This window comes from Schistocerca nitens, chromosome 2 (assembly GCF_023898315.1).
Source record: "Schistocerca nitens isolate TAMUIC-IGC-003100 chromosome 2, iqSchNite1.1, whole genome shotgun sequence".
Lineage (NCBI taxonomy): Eukaryota > Metazoa > Arthropoda > Insecta > Orthoptera > Acrididae > Schistocerca > Schistocerca nitens.
The window spans coordinates 1,005,227,659-1,005,248,130 of NC_064615.1; the positions used below are offsets into that span (position 1 = coordinate 1,005,227,659).

The 20,472-nt window shown below is 35.8% G+C and overlaps 1 protein-coding gene across 1 annotated transcript in view; it reads left to right on the forward strand.

Annotated features, from left to right (window-relative positions):
* The window catches only part of LOC126237354 (calpain-5-like), a 252,548-nt gene extending 241,551 nt beyond the window's left edge, over positions 1–10,997 (forward strand). Inside the window, exon 14 of the mRNA XM_049947420.1 lies at positions 9,909–10,997. Coding sequence (XP_049803377.1) covers positions 9,909–10,094 — 186 coding nt within the window. The 3' untranslated portion in view covers positions 10,095–10,997. The remainder of the gene's footprint in view (positions 1–9,908) is intronic.
* Positions 10,998–20,472: the final 9,475 nt, after the last annotated feature.

Here is a 20,472-nt window from a genome sequence, read left to right on the forward strand (position 1 = left end):
TCTGTCATTGTATCTCTAAATCAGCACAAAAACAACAACCATCACACATAAAACCTTTGTGTCGCTTTTTGTTTACACACAGCCAATTTTGCGTCCTTGACAAATTTAAAACATTCTTTAAACTTAATTATTCTTTCGAAACTGACCATGAGTGAAAAATGTGGGAGCTGTTATAGAGTAGTAAGTAGAGGGATTTGTTGCCAATCTTGTAGGAAATATTTTCACTGGAGGGGATGTAGTGGGGAGAACATTAGGAGAACAGTAGAGGCTCTCTCCTGGAACAGCAGAGAGTATGTGATAGGAACATTTTGGTTGGGAAACAGGAAAGGAAAATCTGTGCCCTTCAGGCACAGTTGGAGGAAACAAGGAAGGAACTCATAAGGATCAAGGGAGATAGGGAGGAGGAGGGTGGTTGGGAACTGGCAGATGGTAGGAGGATAGGAAGAAAGAGAACGCAATCTGACAGTTTTATCATCAACACCAAAAACAGGTATCTACCACTGCCAGAGTTAAGTGGAGAAGATCCTCAGGTGGAACGAGCAGCAGGAAATGTGCATCACACTTCAACCGAGGCCAAGAACCCTAGGAGTGTACAAAGTCTTAAGAATGAGAAAATGCTGCTGGTAGGTAGTAGCCATGGGTGAGGTGTAGGCCCTCAGTTACAGGAAAGTTTAGGGGAAGCGTACGAGGCCACCAATACCTTCAAGCCAAATGCAGGGCTAAGTCGTGTGATAGAGGGTCTTTATGTAAGGACTTTACAAAAAGAGGACCATGTAGTGATAATGGGTGGGGCGGAAAACAGTTTGGACAGGGATGGGACATATGACATAGGTGGTGACCTGGACAAGATAGCTTCCCTGACTCATGGCACCGATGTACACTTTGTTGAGCTGTTCTGGCGTCATGATCGACCACACCTTGATGGAGCTGTGAGGCGAATCAATGTGGGGTTAGGGATGGCTCTGAGGACAGCCAACTTTGCTCATGTTTCTCTGGTGCCCGTCGGGACTATCAACACACGGGGTTTCACTAGGCACCACCTACACCTAAACAGGACTGGGAAAGGAAGATTAGTACAGCTGATTCATGAAAGTATAGGGGGTGGATCTTGGGCAACACATTGTCAAATACCTGTTGTAAGAGGTAGGAAAAGTAGGTCTTTTTTTTGGGATGAATCCAGACAACAGGTTTCCCTGCCTAGAGAGTATCTCCAGCACTTTAAAAAATACTGAAACAATCACTCACAAGACAGATTTTAACACCTCAAATATCACATATACCAGATCTCACAAAGAAAAACAAATCATTGGAAAGAGTAACGTGGGGCATTTCACAGACTTAACAATCCTCCATCAAAACATGCAATCAATAAAAAATAAAGTACAACTATTAGAAGTTGAGCTCCAATCTTTGAACTGCACAGTAGTTTGTATTACTGAGCACTGGTGTAGAGACACAGAAATGCAACATGTAGCATTATCACTGTATGAAAAGGCAAACTCTTACTGCAGAACTACTTCAAGGGGTGGAGGATCATGCATTTATATCAGCAAAGGAACACAGTTCAAATCAATACATGACCTTCGTACAGTAAGTGAAGACAAACACTTTGAAATATCATCTATTGAATTAACAGGGCATGATATCACCAAGAAATTAATCATTTTGTGTGTGTATAGTTAACAGAAGTTCTAGATATAGTCTCAAGTATAAAGGTCAACATAATTCTGTGTGGGGACATTAACATCAACACTGATATCATAAATGAATCCAGCAGCACCTTCACAAACATCCTTCAAAGTTTTGGCATGTCCCTATTGGTCAATAGTGCAACAAGGCTTACTACAATGACTGCATCAGTAATTGACCATGTGGCCACAAATATGGACAGGGAAAAATGTGATGTAGCTGTAAAAGATCCCGGACTATCATACCATCTCTGTCAAATAACAACAGTAAAACCAGGCATCGAATCATTCCATAAACTACAAGCCTACAAATTACATCTATAAGAAATCAAAATAAAAGATTTTGCAAAAGAACTAGAAACACAAAGATGGGATGAAGTGTATAAGGAAACCAATGTGAATATGAAATTCTCTAAATTTTTCACATTGTTTAAGTTGAACTTTGAAAAGGCATTTCCAAAAGTATGCATGTCTGTATCAACATCTCACAAATACAGATGGATAACAGCAGGTATTAAGAAATCCTCCCTAACACTTAAACACCTCAGTTCCATGAAAAAGATTTGCAATGATCCATAATTCTTAAATTTCTATCATAGATACAAAAAGAGCTATAGGAAGGTGCTGATTGCTCCAAAAAAGTCATTTAATGACAAAATAATATATAAAGCAGAGAATAACAGCAAATCAGTCTGGGATGTCATAAAAACGGAAATGGGGAGAGGTAAGGTAATAAAATGGTCCACAACACTTAGCAAACTATGTAAACCAGCATTTTTCAAGTATTGCAGAGAAGTTACAGCAAAAGTTCCCCCAAACAAATATAATACCTGTAAATAATGTTGCACTAAATACAATGATGTTACTTCCAACCACAGAGAATGAAGTCAATAAAACTGTTCAAAAACTACAAAATAAAAAGTCAGTAGCTTAGATGAAGTACCAGTGTGTGCACTGAAACAATGCATAGTGGTTACACAAGGCCCCTTAACAAATATAATAAATGAATCCTTCACATAAGGGACATTTCCAGAGCAGTTGAAACAGGCAAGAGTTGTACCTTGCTTAAGAAAGGTAATGCAGAAGACATAGAAAATTACCAGCCCATTTCTCTGCTGTCAGCATTCTCAAAAATAATAGAAGCAATTATTGATATGAATATAATAGAGGGAAACATTCCTGTGACTTACCAAACGAAGCGCTGGCAGGTCGATAGACACACAAACTAACACAAACACACACACAAAATTCAAGCTTTTGCAACAAACTGTTGCCTCATCAGGAAAGAGGGAAGGAGAGGGAAAAACCCACATCCTTTCGTCTTACCCTCTCCTTCCCTCTTTCCTGATGAGGCAACAGTTTGTTGCGAAAGCTTGAATTTTGTGTGTTTGTTTGTGTTAGTTTGTGTGTGTATCGACCTGCCAGCGCTTCGTTTGGTAAGTCACAGCATCTTTGTTTTTAGATATATAGAAGCAATTATGAAAGACAGATTAATCAATTACCTAAATAAATACAATCTTTTAAGCACATCACAATTTGGTTTCCGAAGTGGCAAAAATATGGAGTCAGCCATAATAGAATTCACAAAAGTTGTACTTGATGCTCTTGATAAAGATGAGTGTGTCACAAGCATATTTTTGCATTTTTCCAAGGCATCTGATACAGTCGACTGCAAGATTCTATTAAATAAATTAGAAGCATTAGGAATAAGAGACACCCCCCCCCCCCCCCCATGGACCATGGACCTTGCCGTTGGTGGGGAGGCTTGCATGCCTCAGCGATACAGATAGCCGTACTGTAGGGGCAACCACAACAGAGGGGTATCTGTTGAGAGGCCAGATAAACTTGTGGTTCCTGAAGAGGGGCAGCAGTCTTTTCAGTAGTTGCAGGGGCAACCGTCTGGATGATTGACTGATCTGGCCTTGTAACACTAACCAAAACAGCCTTACTGTGCTGGTACTGCGAACGGCTGAAATCAAGGGGAAACTACAGCTTTAATTTTTCCCGAGGTCTTGCAGCTTTACTGTATGCTTAAATGATGATGGCGTCCTCTTGGGTAAAATAGTCCCCCATTCGGATCTCCAGGCGGGGACTACTCAGGATGACATTGTTATCAGGAGAAAGAAAACTGGCATTCTACGGGTCGGAGCATGGAGTGTCAGATCCCTAAATTGGGCAGGTAGGTTAGAAAATTTAAAAAGGGAAATGGATAGGTTAAAGTTAGTTATAGTGGGAATTAGTGAAGTTCGGTGGCAGGAGGAACAAGACTTCTGGTCAGGTGAATACAGGGTTATAAATACAAAATCAAATAGGGGTAATGCAAGAGTAGGTTTAATAATAAATAAAAATATAGGAGTGCGGGTAAGCTACTATGAACACCATAGTGAACGCATTATTGTGGCCAAGATAAATATGAAGCCCACGCCTACCACAGTAGTTAAAGTTTACATGCCAACTAGCTCCGCAGATGACGAAGAGATTGATGAAATGTATGATGAGATAAAAGAAATTATTCAGATAGGAAGGGAGATGAAAATTTGATAGTCATGGGTGAATGGAATTTGATAGTAGGAAAAGAAGGAGAAGGAAACGTAGTGGGTGAATATGGAATGGAGGTAAGGAATGAAAGAGGAAGCCGCCTGCTAGAAATTTGCACAGATCATAACTTAATCATAGTTAACTCTTGGTTCAGGAATCATGAAAGAAGCCTGGAGATACTGGAAGGTTTCAGATAGATTATATAATGGTAAGACAGAGATTTAGGAACCAGGTTTTAAATTGTAAGACATTTCCAGGGACAGATGTGGACTCTGACAACAATCTATTGGTTGTGAACTGTAGATTAAAACTGAAAAAAGGTGGGTATTTAAGGAGATGGGACCTGGATAAATTGACAGAACCAGAGGTTGTAGAGCATTTTGGGGAGAGCATTAGGGAATGATTTACAGGAAAGGGGGAAAGAAATACAGTAGAAGAAAAATAGGTAGCTTTGAGAGATGAAACAGTGAAGGCAGCAGAGGATCAAGTAGGTAAAAAGGCGAGGGCTAATAGAAATTCTTGGATAACAGAAGAGATGTTGAATTTAACTGAGGAAAGGAGAAAATACAAAAATGCAGTAAATGAAGCAGGCAAAAAGGAATATAAACATCTCAAAAATGAGATCGACAGGAAATGCAAAATGGCTAAGCAGGGACTGCTAGAGGACAAATGTAAGGATGTAGAGGTGTATATCACTAGGGGTAAGACAGACCTTTGGAGAAAAGAGAGCCACTTGTATGAATATCAAGAGCTCAAATGGAAACCCAGTTCTAAGCAAAGAAGGGAAAGCAGAAAAGTGGAAGGAGTACATAGAGGGTCTGTACAAGGGCGATGTTCTTGGGGACAGTATTATGGAAATGGAAGAGGATGTGGATGAAGATGAAATGGGAGATACGATACTGCGTGAAGAGTTTGACAGAGCACTGAAAGACCTAAGTTGAAACAAGGCCCCGGAAGTAGACAACATTCCATTAGAACTACTGACAGCCTTAGGAGAGCCAGCCCTGACAAAACTCTACCATCTGGTGAGCAAGATGTATGAGACAGGCGAAATACCCTCAGACTTCAAGAAGAATATAATAATTCCAATCCCAAAGAAAGCAGGTGTTGACAGATGTGAAAATTACCGAACTATCAGTTTAATAAACCATGGCTGCAAAATACTAACATGAATTCTTTACAGACAAATGAAATAACTGGTAGAAGCCGACCTCGGGGAATCAGTTTGGATTCACTACAAATGTTGGAACACGTGTGGCAATACTGACCCTACGACTTATCTTAGAAAATATATTAAGGAAAGGCAAACGTACGTTTCTAGCATTTGCAGACTTAGAGAAAGCTTTTGACAATGTTGACTGGAATACTGTCTTTCAAATTCTGAAGGTGGCAGGGGTGAAATACATGGAGCGAAAGGCTATTTACAATTTTTACAGAAACCAGATGGCAGTTATAAGAGTGGAGGGGCATGAAAGGGAAACAGTGGTTGGGAAGAGAGTAAGACAGAGTTGTAGCCTATCCCCAATGTTATTAAATCTGTATATTGAGCAAGCAGTGAAGGAAACAAAAGAAAAATTTGGAGTAGGCATTAAAATCCATGGAGAAGAAATAAAAACTTTGAGGTTCGCCGATGACATTGTAATTCTATTAGAGATAGCAAAGGACCTGGAAGGGCAGCTGAACAGAATGGACAGTGTCTTGAAAGGAGGATATAAGATGAACATCAACAAAAGCAAAACAAGGATACTGGAATGTAGTCAAATTAAATCGGGTGATGCTGAGGGAATTAGATTAGGAAATGAGACGCTTAAAGTAGTAAATGAGTTTTGCTATTTGGGGAGCAAAAAACTGATGATGGTCGAAGTAGAGAAGTTGTATAATGTAGACTGGCAATGCCAAGGAAAGTGTTTCTGAAGAAGAGAAATTTGTTAACATCGAGTATAGATTTAAGTGTCAAGGAGTCGTTTCTAAAAGTATTTGTATGGAGTGTAGCCATGTATGGAAGTGAAACGTGGCGATAAATAGTTTAGACAAGAAGAGACTAGAAGCTTTCGAAATGTGGTGCTACAGAAGAATGCTGAAAATTTGATGGATAGATCACATAACTGATGAGGTGGTATTGAATAGAATTGGGGAGAAGAGAAATTTGTGGCACAACTTGACTAGAAGAAGGGATTGGTTGGTAGGACATATTCTGAGGCTTCAAGGGATCACCAATTTAGTATTGGACAGCAGTGTTGAGGGTAAAAATCGTAGAGGGAAACCAAGAGATGAATACACTAAGCAGATTCAGAAGGATGTAGGTTGCAGTAAGTACTGGGAGATGAAGTAGCTTGCACAGGATAGAGTAGCATGGAGAGCTGCATCAAACCAGTCTCTGGACTGAAGACAACAACAACAAAAACAGGAATAAGAGGGGTAGCTAATGACTGGTTTCAATCATACGTAACAGGTAGGGTACAAAGAGTAGAGATAACACATACTTCAAATAGATCCAAACATTTAGTAAAACACTTATCAGACCCAAAATACATTAATATAGGGGTTCCGCAAGGTAGAATATTAGGACCAATACTATTCCTGATATACATCATGCACTTTCCCAGTAGTGTTACTCATGGTGAAAAAATTCTCTTCAGTGATGTCAGCAATATTATGGTCATTGAGAAAACGAGAACTCCTTGCCGAGAAAGCAAATGAAACTCTCAAGGAAGTTTACGATTGGTCAAATAGCAATAAAGTGACATTGAACATAAAGAACACTAACGCCATGAATTTCAGTTTGAAGAGTAAAAATGACAATGTTGAATTAAATGTAGATGGCATCTCTATAGACTATGTAACAAATGCAAAATTTCTAGGATTGAATATTGATTCTCAGTTGAAGTGGTGTGAACACACAAAGCTACTTGCAAACAGAATGTCATCAGTATGTTATGCTCTTAGAATCCTATCATCAGTGTGTAACATGCAGTGTCTGTTAGTTTCATATTATTCATATGTACACTCAGTTCTTGGCTATGGCATTCTTTTTTGGGGATAAAATGCACAAAATATGAACACAGTTTTCAAACTCCAGAAAAGAGCCATAAGAATATTAACCAAAAACACTAGTCAAGTTCATTGTAAAGATCTGTTCAAAACACTGGGGATTTTAACTGCTCCGTGTGAATACATTCACCAGTCAGTTTTACCCATCAAAAATAACATTGGTAATAACAGCACAAATAGATCTATCCATGACCACGCAATAAGAGATAGACTCAATTTACATTTACCAAGAAAAAATAAACATAAAACTCAAAACAGCATTTTCTACCAAGGAATAAAACTGTACAATAAATTACCAAAAGTGATTAAAGTAATTGCAAAAATACACTTATTTAAAAAGGCAGCTAAAAAGTACCTGTTATGCAATACATTTTATACATTGAAGGATTACTTAGCTAAAACATAGTAGGGGTTTGATAAAAAAAATGTTATGCAAATAAATAATTATAATAATTAATAATAACAATAATTATTATTATTATTATTATTATTATTATTATTATTATTATTATAAAATATCCAACATACCACATAACACCTTCACTTTATGTTTTTTCCTTCTTTTTTCCTTTCTAGAAATACTTACCCCCAAGCTATGCATAGCATAATACTAACACCTCTTCCTCTTTCTGAGCTCAACATCTCTCTCATTATGGAGGGATGCTGACTCAGTTTATCAGGGTAGCAAATGGGAAGTTGCAGTACAGAAAATGGCCCAGAGATCACCAGTGTGTGTGTGTGTGTGTGTGTGTGTGTGTGTGTGTGTGTGTGTGTAGTGAGTGAAGTGTTATGAAATAATGTGTGTATTGTGTGTGCAGTGACTGATAGTTAGATATGAGTGAACAGTGTGGCATTACATTATTTAATGAGTTATTTGTAAAAAAAAAAGTATTGTATACCAGGAGTAAATCTAATGATTGTCTCTAACTAGATGTCTATAAATATATGTGTATACGAATTAGCTTATTTTAAATTGATCTAAATTTGTAAATACTTTGACATGTCCTATATCCTTGTAAAAAGAGATCGACGGGTGAATAAAGCTACTACTACTACTACACTTCATCTATATTAAAATCGAAAATGTGTAAGAATTCAAATTTTGTCACTCAGTACACCAAATTGCTGTTTTATTGTGGCTTCATATTCTTCTGGAACATTCACACTATCATACTTCTCTAATCTCAGTATCAGAACAGTAAGAAATGGTGTCTAATTGGAAAGTGAAACACATTATCTTCTTGGTGTGCCCACAGTCAGTTAGATCAAGACAAAATCAAATCATTGCATAGTTGTAGTTTATCACAGGACAGCCATCAGATAGAATTTAATGATTTAATAATATATTATGTAAAGATTCATTTATCAACACTCTAAAAACTCTTGAAGGGCTTTGCTTCCCCTTCTTGAGACAGAAAGAACTCCAACTTGTAAGTCTATCTATTAAAGTAGTAAATGCATTTAACTATGTTGTTGTCACCCCTAATGGAAGATGCGCTTTGTCAGAACTCTAACATTTTCACTTTTTCAGTGTGACAAACTGATGCTCCAGTGTTCATCTTCGGGTCACTAGAGTAGAAGATAACAGAAATTCAGCAAAGTAAAAAAACCTGTTCATTTTGCACAGTTATTTACATACATCATAATACTTCTGGATTTTACTTTGTTTGAGTGAACATGTGCCAGATAGATCCAATTTGAAATTCAAATAGTTTATTGTTTGTATTGGTTTCTGATAATCTTTCAATAATTGAGTCAAGGCTGCTGTCTACCAATGATGTATTGTGTATATTCAAACATTTATGAGTACAAAATAAAATTCATACTATATAATTAATTGTGCTCCTAAGAAATTTTTGGCAATGGTCTCCTCATTCAAAACCAATCATTCCCCTTGACAACATTGTTTATTTATTTGATATTAAGTGGAAAATTATGATAGTGACTCACTGAACAGAATGTTGGCAGTATCTTAGACAAATAATAGTAAGACAGCATTGCTGGTCAGCACATACTTTCTAGAGAAATGTCAGTACTGCTGAGAGGCAGATATAAAAGTGCATACACTATCTTAGGTTTTGGAACTAATGGTTCCTGTCTTCAGAAGGATAAGAGGAATATATTGAGGAAGGTTGAAAAGGAGGCCACATCACCCAATCTGTTGTGGAGATGAGGGGAGACAAAGAAGATGAATATGTACAAACACTGATTTTCAGTGTTTCTTTGCTTTTCTTCTTTTACTGTCATGTTGATGAAGAAAGTCACTATACAAATATTTGGCTTGATTGTGCTAAAATGCACCAATACTCTAGTCACTAATAAACTGGTTCTTACATAACCTCAAAGTTGTAATGACTTTTGTTGTTAAAATTTAAATTTCTAAAGTTATGAACATAAAACTTCTTTTGTAATAGTTTGTAGGATATTCATAATGTGAAAAATAGGCAGTGAAATGTACAGCTTCATTCTGCATAAACTATTTTTATTCTGCTATATAAAATGCCTTTTGACACCTGTAATCTTGGACATACTTTATTCTTTGGAGTATTTTAAACATGTATTAGACTGTTTTTTGTAAGATGTAATATGCAGCATTTCATTGGTGTAAACTTCACTGGCCTTCTTTTTCAGGTCTTCAATCATAACTCATGTTTACCAGATAACTTCATGGGACAAGTCAAGTTACCAGCCCCAGTGAATCAGCATCCGAGCCCTATTACTGTTGATTTAATGGGAAAAGGAAAGAATGAAGGACAACCAACAAAGGGCTCACTAATGCTTGAAATATTCACCAATGACAATTTAATGATGGTTTAATTGTGCCTTTCCATAGCTTAAAAGTGATGCTAATCCCTCTAATGACCAAAGATAACTCTGTGTGTGTGTGTGTGTGTGTGTGTGTGTGTGTGTGTGTCTGAGAGAGAAAGAGTGTTGAGTTTATCTCCTATGCAAAACATTTCCCTTACAAATGCTTTTTAAGTGTGTAATAACTACAAAGCTAAATTCATTGTTATCAGTTAGCTGTAATTGTATCATCATAAGACAACTATCTGTATTTCATATGCACAATCACAAAATGCTGTGCCTCTCAATAAATATTTTTGAAAACTTTTCAACCACAATCATCTCCAGTATGACGATATGTCATACTTAGCTGAAGGGTTAATATAGTGGTAAGTCTGGTGGTAAATGCCCTTTTCACAACAGTAAAAAAACATGCAATTAATTGTTCAGAATATTCATGTTTACCAATATTTAGATAAGAAACTACTTTTGTTTGGTGTGTTTTCAGCCTATCACATTTTCATCTTACCATTCATCTGATTATGGTGAAAGTGTGTTCAAAAAATAACTGAATTTAGCTTGTTCAGCTGATATCAGTTCTCAATTCTTTGTGTTAATTACAATTTTTATGTACCTGTATCTGTAAAATTCCCTATTCGATATATTTTTGAATGTGACTCGCTGATATATCTGAAATAATGTACAAAGATAATGAAATTTATAACTCTATGTAGCTTAAAGTTTACTAGTATCCAAACTGTGGCTTTTGTTACAGTTAGTTTTAGAACTTGTGCGATATGCTTGGTAGGAAGATCTAAAAACTGATGTCAGTTTGTACAACTTATCTGATGAAGTTGAGAATTATACATACATGTTGCATTAATATATGGAAGGAAAATGTTATATATAGATATAAATAATTCTTGCCTCAAGTGTGTTATTGTAGTAACAGCACTTCTTTTAGGAAACTGAATATGTGTGTTGTTATTTTTACCAGTAATTTCATTTCTGTTACTGAGCCTTCCTCAGTGTACAACAAGTCACATTAAAATGACAATCAGCAGACATTAGATATGGAAATAGTGATGTGAAAATTATAGAAATTTTATGTAAAAGGAATAAGATAATATAGAGGAAAAACATTGGTTTGCAATTGTGATAACTGTATGTTCTAAAAAGTTGGACTAGCCAATGGAGATTTTGCATAAAGTAATGGAATTGAATAGCTAAACTTACTCTGTGGAAGAGAGAGTCAGATATTAAAGTAATGAAATAATGAGTTTCATGTTGGGGAAAGAGTGGCCAGAGGATAGAAAACACCAACATAAGCTGATGCAGAGGAGGGGGGGGGGGGGGGGGGGATAACAGAAGAGCATTCTGAATAATAGGTAAGAAAAGACAATATAAAAAAGTGAAGTGAGATATTGCATGACAGTTCACTTTTGACACAAGGATACTGTCACATCTCCTATACAAAAACATTTACAAGCATCTTTTGATCTTGATGAGACTGTCTAAAACCATCATGCACCACAACTGTAAGAGAATAACATTGCGTAAGTCCTCTCCATAATCTGTGTATGATGTCCTGCTACATGTTTAGCCACTACTCAATATTACTGCAGCGTATTTTACAGCTGCCCAGTTCATCCCACTTCACACATTGTCATGTATACTGAAAGTGGAAAATAAACCTTAGAAAGTTGTGATTTTGTATAGTACCTACATATTCATCCTCTGATTTATTGTGTGTGAAAAATGGTTACACCCTAAAGTTCTCTCATCTTATCATTCACTTAAAAAGTGGAGGCATTACCTCTCATTTCTAGATTTTTTATGGTTTTGTTTCTGTGCTCCATTCTCTCTCTAGCTTCTTGCTTTTCCATTTTTCAGATATTGGCCTACCTTTATACTCTCACTCCCTGTCTCTCGAAGTAGCTAATTATCACTACATATTTTATTTATTTAGCATATGATGTGCAAAGTGCACAATAATATCAAATTAAGCATAAAAATTAAATTTATGACTGTGTATCTGTAGTAATTCACAGACCGAAGACTAAGTTCACAGTTAATCTGATCAGTAGCAGAGAAACTAAAAAGAAATGTTCTCTTGCCTTAGTGTGTTGTTACATCATGTGATTAATGGTAGGAAATGATATAGTGCTACTTACTGCAAAGAAGACATGTAAAGTTGCAGACAGGCCAAATTAAATTGTGGCTTTTAATTGTGCTTGTCTGCAACATAACATGTCTACTTTACAGTAAGTAGCAATCTGTCTTTTCCTACATTGTTGATATTCTTACCTGGAGTTTCCATTGTTAGATCATACCATTGTCTGATACGTGCAGTCATTTGACACTAGTCCATTTCCTCAATTTAGTCACTGCCATTCATTCCATTTTTTTTTTTTTTTTCATATTCTCTTAAGATACCACACTTTGTTGATCCTAAACTTTTTCTTGAACAAATGTGAATATACTTACAAAGGTTTCTTTGCATTCCAATTTGTGTTCTTTATTAATGTCCCTAAACTTGTTTCCATGATAAATTTGCATATATTGAATTGGTGACGCAGATTTCAGTGAACCACTCTATTGGTATACAGTTCAGGTTTTCCTGATTTTTTATTACTATTGCACAGATAGTTTTGCTGGATGCTACAGATGTGGTGACAGTAGTACAGGTTCGAGTGTTGTAGAACAGTAAGCATGAAGTTGTGTCAATATTTGTTGATAACATCAACTTTAGAAACATGGTGCTTTCTTCACCACATTGATGTACCATATTCAGCCAGACTCGGACAAAATTCAGATCGAGCTGTTAGTTACTTTTGCAGTCATTCCACAAGTGGAAGCATACAGCCTCCTACTAATATTATTTCTATAGCTTTGCAAGTATGTTTGGACACTACTTGTAAAAGAAGTGTGATTCCCAAGTAATTGGAAGTAAGATCGTGCTTGATATATAAATCATTCCAGTCCATTGGATGTTCCATAGTAACTTGGTTAGTATTCAGATGTAAACAAGAACCATCAGTTTTAGTAGTCATTTGAATTAATTTCCATTTTAATAGACTGCTGTTTATTCAGCGAGGTCTTTATTTGACGACTGTCTCAAGTTTTCAGTGACTAGACCAAGTCATTTTCACAGTCACAATTTTTTGTGATATGTCTGGAAGCAATAATTTCTAGATCATCTGAACAAAGATGGGAACAAACCTAAGAATGTTATTATTCAGCACTTTCCCATTAGTAAATGTGATTATAAACTGAAAACCTATAGTGAAAAAATTGTTCAAAAGCATCAAGAAGTCTGATAAAAATTCATAGTCAGGCTCATAATGTGATCTGTAAAATTTATTCCTGTTCAGTTGGAGTATTTTCTATCAGTCTTCCAGTGAATCAGTTGAGAATAAGATGTTTCAAAAATTAATAACAGGAACTCAGAAGAGCAAGAAACAGTTTTCAGGGCAGTTCCTCATTTTTTAAAGTTTCTCCACCCCTATAAATCTTGCTCTTTTAAATACTTTGTTGCGCATGTCACATTCATCTTTCAGGATATGATGAAATTTTCATCACTGTTGCTCATATCAGCTAGAGGTATACTGTTTACTGCAACTCTGCACCATATTTGCCTTCCCTGTTGATGTTAGAGTACTCATATAACTTTGTAAATGTTTTAATGTACACACTAACTTGTACCCAAAAGTCTGATCATCTTTATGCTTTGCTTTGGAGGTTCTCTTCTCTGACTGACTCGTCAGTGGTCAATAGGAATGTGAATTTATATGTTCTTTGCGGTCTCTGCTCTAAGACTTGATACAAATGTCAAGAAATAGTGTGGTTGTTCAGGGAGCCCAGTAATCAGTAGGTCATTTCTTGTTTCCCATTTCTTTTATAGCCTTATTTGTAATAATAAGTTGGTGTTACTCTAGTTACTTTCTTTACCCAATCCATCAACACTTTTAATAGGCATTCTGCAATGATGAAGCAGGTTTCTTATATACCATCATGCATTTGTTTTTTTTATGGATATCCGCTGTGTATACAGCTGCTATGTACTCCCTGCAGTTTACAGTTGTACCATAGGACCAGTGCTCCTTGAAATTTTTTCGTGGAACCTGTTATCCAGTATATTACTTGCATCTTTGCTTTCATGACCTGACAGTGATTCTTTAATTTGAAGATTTAATCTAGTGTCATCACAAAAATGTTTTCCACTACATTGTTCCAGTTTCTGCATTTACACCTACATCTACATTTGCATGGTTTCCCCACAACAGTCAAAATGTATAACTCCCAAGTAGTAGTAGTAGTAGTAGTAGTAGAAGGAGGAGTAATAGTAGTAGTCGTAATTTGGAGTAAGGGGGAACTTGATCCATGAGTCATTCCATTGCATCAGAAGCTCCATATAACTTTTTGCCCTACTCTTCAAGTGGAAGACAAGTCTCACCTCTTGAAGAACTGACCTGTAATATGTCGTTAGATTATTCAGAACCATTATAGATTCATTTCCTTATCACTGTCACTCATAAGTACTGTATCACCACCCTTTGGGCAGATATGTTTGTTCATTGAGTGTACACATCCAGGAATGAAAAATATCTCTTATTTTTAGATGGTCTGTTTGATTTTACCTTCATGATTTTTTAAATTTTATATAAATAAATTATCTGTTTTGTGACATATTTCATCAGAGATGTTAGTGTGTAGCTGTGTACTAAAATGTTGTTCCACTGTATCATGTGGTACAGAAGTATCTAGAGAAGTATCAGAGAAGTAGCTTTCATATGGCATCACAGTTTGCAATAATGTAGATGCTTGTCATATTCTACATCTTAAAATTTTAATGATATGCCTTCCCCAACACTTTTTTTAATAACCAGGGTGTAATTTCTGGTTTTTACTTTACAATTTCTTTTGCTCTTGCAATCAACTGAGAATCAGGCAAAAACCTTGCTGTTCTTGACATTTGGTAATGTTTCCTCAGAACATCTGTAAGTTAAAAATGCATTGTCAGTGCCTCTGTTGTGAGTACTATGTACAGCTTGCCAGTCAGGCTTCCTGTCCACTTTCTCTTGATGTGTATGCAGGAGAGGAGGAAACACTTTGAATTTGGTAAAGTACTAAAACACATCTGTTACAGTGATTGCTGTAAGTTGCTTAATTCATTTTATAATAAATGAAGTCAGGGAGTCTACTTATGCATTAATATAAAACAATGAAGAACTATTTTGCTTTTACTTTTATTGCTAATATTTTAGACTTACTGCTGTGAAATAGTAAACTAATGGTGTGTGAGGCAAAAATAAGGACTGCATCATGATTAATTTGATGACCTTGTAAAAATACTGTATGAGTCCACTGCATGGATTACAATTCCAACCTGCATCAGTGTTATAACAATCCTTACATATCGTTTATTGTACAATATAAGCATATATAATTTTTGTCAATTATGCTGCCAGACAAAAAATCATACACACCTCTGTATGTGTGTCAATTTTCTTACACTATGGTGTCTACATTGGTTAGCCTTATGCAGTGGAGAAGAAGCTGTACTAGCGTAATATTGAGTGTTCCTGCAGCATCAAGCTTTTGTCAGTTTTTGAGCTCGCATTTATTTCTTAATCTTCCATTCTCTGTTACATACCTCAACTGTAATGTTGCTTGCTGGCAAAAATTTCTATTTTGAGAAGAATGTTTTGTATTTGTTATTGTATCTTGTCTTCTTGGACTTCCATTATATACCAAAACATTTATAAAACCAAATGTACAGAGGAAGTCATAGTTTGACATATATGTCATTTATCTTTTAGGTTTAAGTGCTAGAGGAAATGGTCTTTTAAACTTCAATGTGTTGCTATTTACAAGTGCATTTTATCGAAACAGTGAAGATTGTATTTTTGTCCATACAAATATCTAAGTGCCTTTCACTAAAAAATTAAGACATTGTTTTTAATTTTCATTAAAGTGAACACTTTATTTTGTATGCTTTTTATATGCAATAATTTTACTGACAGTTACCAGATTGCATATTCAGAGATTTATACTGTACATTTTTATGTTCCACATTTTACTTTAATAAAATATCTATTAGTTATACTTAAATTTGGGTAAAGATGTACTTTCATACTCCCTTCCTTTCAATTTAATTAAGGTATTTATTTGCATTGTCTTATAGCTGGAAGTCTGGGAAATATTTAAAAATTATTGTAAATGGCTGTTTCATACTTACACCAGATTGCGGATATGTGTGTATTTTCTGTTTATAACAGGATAATGAAAAGGATAGTTGTTACTCACAATATAACAGAGATGCTGAAGAAAGACACAATAAAAGACTGGTGGAAAGTTAGCTTTCAACCAACAAGGCCTTTTTTCTGTTTATAAGAAAGTCTCTTGCCTATAAGAAACCATAATAGCGCTGTAAACAGTTTCTCTCTGTAGCAAAAGGTCGAAAGTACTTCTTTAAAAGAATAGAAATGAGGAAAATAATAAATGAGACTGTTCACATTACTGGGGACCATTTTTTGTGACACATTAGTGAACATGTTTTTGACCTTAAATTGTATCCTCACACTGTGTGATAGGTTTAATTAAATTTGATCAAATCAGCAGCATTGGATGAGCACTTTTCTACAAACAAATTTTTGCTCCCCACCAGAAAATCTTGCATAGGAGGTCTGTCTCAATGTATATGAGACTGATTCTGCAAATTTGTGAACTTATCAGATACATTCAGTTAGTGATGGCTGCCTTCAAAATAGCAACAATTTGAGTCCACCCACACTCATGTATGTTCCTTTCAAGTGCAGAAACTTAAGATAAATAATGTTGAGTTAGTCCACAACCCGCTACCAGTTGTGGTCTCCGTCAAAAATCTTTAACTGAATAACAACCACAAGTTCAACAAGGTCAAGCATGTGTAAAATAACATAGAAACTTCACTGGTTTGGCCTCCCAGCTGAGAGCAAGAACATGTCTAGTAAACTCTTCATCCACTGACACTGAGATTATAGGTTTTGATTAAACTTGTCACAACATAAAACCACAATTTATTGTCAAAAGCAGTTACACACTAATGCCACTGTCTATACAGCGCTAATAAGCTATGACAACTCCATTTTTACTGAAGTGAGCAGCTTCATTTGCACTTTGTGTAGTTATATATAGTAGAGGAAGTTTGTTTATCCTTTGGTAACTATTTGTAAGTGATACAGGATGAGGAACTGTGCATGCATACCCAAATTTGATATTATATACACAGAAAATGCACATGTAACATTCATCTAAGCATATAAAATTATTAGAGCTTAAAACTCCATAAACATCAGTGATTAAATACAAAGGACTATCTATCTATAGAAGGAAGAGGAGGAGGAATACAAAACATTTGCCAACATTGATAACACACATCATTAAAGTGAATGTTGCACTAGACTACTTTGTGATCACTCTAATTAATAAGCATATAAATCTCCACTTTTTCTTCCCCTTCTTCTTCTTCTTCTTCTCCTCCAATGAGCCAGCTAAGGACCATATGTCAATTTCATTTCTTTACTCACTGTTCTCGTCTTTTCTTCCAGTACTTCGTCTGCTAACTATGTTATTTCTTTCTGTCTTTTGACCACTTCGGAGTACTTTTTTTTCATTTTTCTATATTGTAATCCTACCACATTCAATACTTTTCCCTTAAACAGTTCTCTGTGAGTTGTTTCTTCAGCTATTATATTAATCTTAAGGCTACACACCTCAATCAGTAAAAACAGAACCTTGTATGCTCACTTCATTGCCCGTCTGTCTGCCTGACTGACTGATTGTTGAGACCCCTTTGTCTCACAAATGGGTGGTCATATCAAGCTGAAAATTATGTTGGATACTAAGGTCTATGGTCCCTTGGCTGTTTGAAAAAGTTAAGCTTCTAAGCCAGTGCATTCAGAAGATACTGCCATTTAAGTCACATATTTTTTATACTTGCAAATTCATTCATCAAACCTATAGAGTGCTTCTCATGGCCTAGAATTATGATATTTGGCAAGAAGCAGTGTTTCACAGTACTAGTAAGTGAAGAAAAATCCAGAAAATTTTAATTTGAATTATATCACCTGAAAAAAATATTTCTGTCAAACAGTGAAAATGCACAGGTGGAATACCATAAATGTAAGGAAAAGACAGAGTGCTACTTAACATAGAGATGACACATTAAGATGCAGACAGGAACAGCTAAAAGACACTTACACAATAGCTTTCAGCCACAGCCTTCATTGAGAAAAGAAAACACACGACTAACCCTGTCTCGTAGACCTACTACATTTACCTACCGCACCCTTAAAAACCCCTCCCACTGTAATGGAAGGTCCTCATCTAGCATTTTCCTCAACAGTTGTTCAAATTTGGGCAGGTCAATATTATCTCAGCTGTGTTTCTGAAAACTTTCATATAATTTTATACACAATATGCTATATTTCACACTAAAATTTAAGGAAAGGAATCACTTTATTTTTGGTGTTACAAGAATTAACTACTAGCTCTGAATGTACAATTAAAATTATTTTTTGTAGAAACATTTGAAATTACAAATTATCTGACAATCTTAAAATTTCCATTATTAATTATGCAATCTAGTACTGTTTATTATCTTTATTTCTGGATTCATTTAAGAAATAATAAAACTAGTAGAGATTCGTTGGCGAAGAAAAATTGCAAACCCTTCAGAATATTTTTATTTCCACTAATTGAAGCAGTACTAAGCATGCCGCTGAATTTGTCAGATGTATTTTGGGAGAACAATGTGATTTCTGCTTTGTTAATGCGAAAATTCAAAAGAATGTGTGACATATTAAAACCTGACAAAATATAATAACATAACAACAAAAATTCTGCAATAACAATCTTCAAATTTATTTAGATCAATTTAACACTGAGGACCTAAAATGTGAGAATTTCTGCTTCATGAATCAGACCCCTAGACAAGAAGAACTGGAGCCAACTCTACACGAAAAGAAACCGTATTTACTCGAATCTAAGCCGCACTTTTTTCCGTTTTTTTTTTTAGTCCAAAAAACCGCATGGGGCTTAGAATCGAGTGCAAAGTAAGCGGAAGTTCTAAAAAATGTTGGTAGGTGCCGCCACAACTAATTTCTGCCGTTGAATATATGTAGCGCTACACATGCTTGCTTTGCAGGCACAAGGATAAATACTGGCGCCAAAACCTCTGCGTCAGTAACTAAATTAAAAAAAAAAGGTGGAAGACGAGCTTTTTACTCCGCCCCGAATTTCGACCACTGCATTTTCATACATTATCCAACGAAGTAAATACAAATTCCGTATTGTTCATCTTCGAATGTAGCAGCATTTCAATGTACTACGAATGTCCGACTGGCAAGACTGTTTGGGGTTTTTGTCAATATGGCCAACTCTACATTCTGAATTTTTTCCTACCTGTGAGAAAAGATGGTTGCTAATAGGAACTTTTATGAATTGTGAATCACATACAGTATTCTCTTCACCATAAGAATAATACGAATATAAACATTTTGCGATGTATTCTTTCGTGTTTGCTGCTATCTCATTTAAATCCTGTCTGCCTAATAAACTACGAAACTAGAGTGAGACAACAGCAAACGCGGAAGAATATACATATCATGTCATGTTTATATTCGTATTATTCTTATGGCTAATAGTGATACAGTCAGAAATGAAGCACGGCAGTTGACTAGATTTTTAAATCTAAGATGACTCTAATTTCTGTACAGAATGTAATGTAATGTACTAAAGAGGCGTCTGCAAAGATTTTCAAACGGGGAAAAATTTTCGCTAAACTCTCGTTCAGAACATGTTCTATCATACGCAGTCTATTATTTGGTTCTTGTTGATCATTATCAAAGAAAGCAGCAGTGTAAGTAACAACAAATAGCAGTCTCTTGCCATTGTTTCGTTAATGAGACGATTCCTCTCTTTTTTTAATTGTAAGCGGCGGTAGCGCGCAGAAAAGCAAGCCATGCCGCGAGCGGCGACAGGCCGTAAACACGCACAATCATAATGCGACAAACAATGCATTACACAGTACAGTAATGCATTTTCAGTTTCGAGTGACGTAAACATCTATAACAAAGAAAATGGCACTTATCAGATCAAAGAAAAATAAGCAATCAATTCAAACCAGACGAAGCACGTGAAAAAGGAAGGGTACCTGTATAAATACGGACGGAGCGCCTGACGCATAGCAATGGCTACCTGGTAAAGCTTAACTGCTAAGCTTACAGCTTACGACTCGAACCAAACTACTGTAGCTGTATCGTCATTCATTCGACCTAAATTGTGTCTCATCTTAAAGTGGACCAACTTTGTTTCGATTGGGAGGTGCGGCTTAAAACTTTTCTCTCCTCTTGAATTTCGAGTCTCA